Source organism: Pygoscelis adeliae, unplaced genomic scaffold, assembly GCF_000699105.1.
Source record: "Pygoscelis adeliae isolate BGI_AS28 unplaced genomic scaffold, ASM69910v1 Scaffold45, whole genome shotgun sequence".
Classification (NCBI taxonomy): domain Eukaryota; kingdom Metazoa; phylum Chordata; class Aves; order Sphenisciformes; family Spheniscidae; genus Pygoscelis; species Pygoscelis adeliae.
This window is the reverse complement of record NW_008825114.1, coordinates 7,712,798-7,716,298: the sequence shown is the minus strand read 5'-3', so window position 1 is coordinate 7,716,298 and position 3,501 is coordinate 7,712,798. Positions and strand designations below refer to the sequence as shown.

Sequence of the window (3,501 nt, the reverse complement as noted above, 5' to 3'; positions counted from 1 at the left end):
CCTGAAAGGAGGTTGTAGCGAGGTGGGTGTCGGTCTCTTCTCCAAGGTAACAAGTGATAGGACGAGAGGAAATGGCCTCAAGTTGTGCCAGGAGAGGCTTAGACTGGGTATTAGGAAATATTTCTTCACCAAAAGGGTTGTCAAGCACTGAAACAGTCTGCCCAGGGAAGTCGTTGAGTCACCATCCGTGGAGGTATTTAAAAGACGTGTAGATGTGGCGCTTAGGGACATGGTTTAGTGGTAGACTTGGTAGTGTTAGGTTAACGGTTGGACTCGATGATCTTAAAGGTCTTTTACAACCTCAGTGATTCTATGATTCTATTCTAAGGTTCTATGATTCTATTATTGTATCATTTATACTAATTCACCAGTCAAAGCAAGTTTCACCTGCCACACTTTTCATATAAATACAAAGGAATGATGCAGACTCACAGGCCTTGCCAACATATATCTTCAAGTGATAAAAATGGCAAAAGCATAATGCTTCTCTCTTATCCAATAGTATACAGTTTCAAGCAGTAAGATAGATGGTGTCCCCCTTTCTTTAATATCTTACAGAGACGTGCTTCAATAAAGCTTATCAACAGTTCACAGCAGAGTTGTTGAAGGCAAAAAACTAAATAAACAAAAATAAAAAAATGTACATGCTATAAAACAATGAAAGACATTGGAAAAAATACATTTTCTTCATAGACATAAGAGGGTATTGTAAAAAAGATCATGAAGGCAAAAATATGCACACGTCGTTGTGTATACACAAATCTTTTCCAGATTCCATAAAAACAAAAGTCTGTTGGACAGAAACACTGTTAAAGTTATGCAGTCTTATTCAGTTCACAGAGTGAATGATGGTCTCTTAGCAGGGAGCTATTCAACATTTTGTTCTAACTGTATTATGCCAGGCTTGGCACATCCCTTATTATTCACACACCATTCAAATCCTGAAAATGAAACCAGCAACTTCCTTCTTTGCCTTTCAGCGGGCACTTGACACCATTTATTTTTACCAGGTTTTCTGCAAGAACATGATGTGATCATCTCCACTTCACAGATAGTGAACTGAGCCCAAACAGGTAACAACAAAAAAAAATCCTTTAATTCATAGATGCCCAACTGTAGACATCTCGGGCATAGTCCTCCATGTATTCAGCCTTATACACCACAAGAAAATACGGACTGTGATCAATAAATTCAGCTCCCTTGTTGTGTCAAACAACCAGCTACAGTCACTCAGAAAAAACATACCCACTGTCAATTTTCCAAAATTTACATTGTAATGAAGAAAAGGCACTCGGGACTGGAAAAATCAACCTTGTAATTCTTGGAAGGGAAAACTTAAAAAGTACTTCTGGGAGCATGAGATATAATTTCTTGAAGAAAATATTTACTCTTGTAACAAATGGGAATAGCACATGTTGAGGCACGTACAGTTTTATATTTATCATCTATAAAAAACGTACTTAAAATTTATACTTAAATACCAGATTACATGTGAAAACTTGAAAATCACAATTTATAGGACTGCTTCAATTGCTACTGTATGTTCTTTCACGCACATACAGTTAATGTAGGTCTAAATCTTGGCTTGCCTTGATTGCAGCTATTTCTAAGAAACAATATATGAAATAATGCCATGATGCCATGTTACCATAGTTAATTTTACCTTTTTTTTTACCTGGTAGCACCATAAAGGACCGTGATTTTTGTATTTCTGTCTAGAGCTAGGAAAAGAGAGGCAACATTCCTTTGGCGTTTACTCCTTTGGAGAAAAGAGTACTCTGGGCTACAATGAAATATCCTTGACCACCAATGATTGTCAACACAGGCTTGAGGAATACATTTCCAGAAGGACCACTGAAACTATTTGGAAAAGCTAGCAGTGAAAACTACAGGAATTTTTGATATCAACTCTTCTCTGGGGAAATAAACGTGTTTGATTTTTCACCTGATGCACTCTGCAGTTGAATACTTCACAATTTTTAGAATAATGCCTCTCCAAAATCAGAGATGATTACTCCAGAAGACTGACTCCAAGCATCAAACTATTCCTTAATTAAAGCCTGACAAATGCAAATCATGGAAAATTGGTCATCATAATAAAGTGTAAAGCCACTGTGAAAATTAAAAGACAATAGTACCTTCCAGTGCTGTCCATAAACCAGTATGTGTTTCTTGGCAATATCTAGCCGGTTCCAGGCCAATGCCAAATCTAGCTGATCTGAAGCAGACATATTTGTACCTAGGAAACAAGCAAAGGACCTAGCAGTTTTCACACATTGATATTACTCCTTTGCTTTGAAAAGGTAAGTCAATTGGACTGTATGGCAGATGAAAAGAGGTCATATTTTTAGATAGGTACCTTTCAAGAGAGCAGTCAGAATTGCCAAATCAATGTCCTGCTGATCTTCTGACTCCGCATCAAATACGGTTATCTGTTAGAATTGCAGAAGTATACTATTTGAGGTGAGGCAGAGAAGTCTGTAGTTATTTCTTCTTGGTAAGGGCTGTGGTAGATTAAATCATACACATTTCAACACAAACAATGGCAAAGGCCGAGACATGACTTTCCTTTGTTTCAGACAGAAAATGTACCATTTTGCTTTTTAATGCAATGGCATCCCAGGCAAACTGGCATCAACCTACTGCGTAGTAACATGAGTCTATTTCCTTTTGATTAGCCTTTAAAGTTGAAAAATGTAAAAATGAAACATGGTTGATACCCACTCAGTTTTCAACTAGAAAACAGACACTCAAATAAAGTAAAACAAAAAATAATAAAAACATATTGGGTAGTTTCCATTTTAGTGATCATTGCTACAATTGTCATTACTCTCATAAAAAATACTTGGTATTCTATCACATTTGAAAAGTTGTTGCAGACTGGTGAAGTTCCCAGTGACTGGAAAAGGGGAAACATAACCCCCATTTTCAAAAAGGCGAAAAAGGAAGACCTGGGGAACTACAGGCCAGTCAGTCTCACCTCTGTGCCCAGCAAGATCATGAAGCAGATCCTCCCGGAAACTATGCTAAGGCACATGGAAAACAGCCAGGTGACTGGTGAGAGCCAACATGGCTTCACTAAGGGCAAATCGTGCCTGACAAATTTGGTGGCCTTCTACCATAGGGTTACAGAATTGGTGCATAAGGGAAGAGCAACTCACATCATCTACCTGGACTTGTGCAAAGCATTTGACACTGTCCCGCACAACATCCTTGTCTCTAAAATGGAGAGACATGGATTTGATGGGTGGACCACTTGGTGGATAAGGAATTGGCTGAATGGTCGCACTGAAAGAGTTGTGGTCAATGGCTCAATGTCCCGATGGAGACCAGTGACAAATGGTGTTCCTCAGGGGTCCATACTGGGACCAGGATTATTTAACACCTTTGTCAGGGACATGGACAGTGGGCTTGAGTGCACCCTCAGAAAGTTTGCGGATGGCACCAGGCTCAGTGGTGTGGTTGATACTCTTGAGGGAAGGGTTGCCATCCGGTGGGACC

At 39.1% G+C, this 3,501-nt stretch overlaps 1 protein-coding gene across 1 annotated transcript in view; it reads right to left on the bottom strand.

Moving 5' to 3' along the window:
- Positions 1-3,501, bottom strand: part of TRPM6 (transient receptor potential cation channel, subfamily M, member 6) — an 81,626-nt gene that overhangs the window by 53,148 nt on the left and 24,977 nt on the right. Inside the window, exons 10-11 of the mRNA XM_009328173.1 lie at positions 2,360-2,432; positions 2,139-2,239 (exon numbers count right to left, since the gene is read on the bottom strand). Of these exons, the coding sequence (XP_009326448.1) occupies positions 2,139-2,239; positions 2,360-2,432 (174 nt within the window). The remainder of the gene's footprint in view (positions 1-2,138; positions 2,240-2,359; positions 2,433-3,501) is intronic.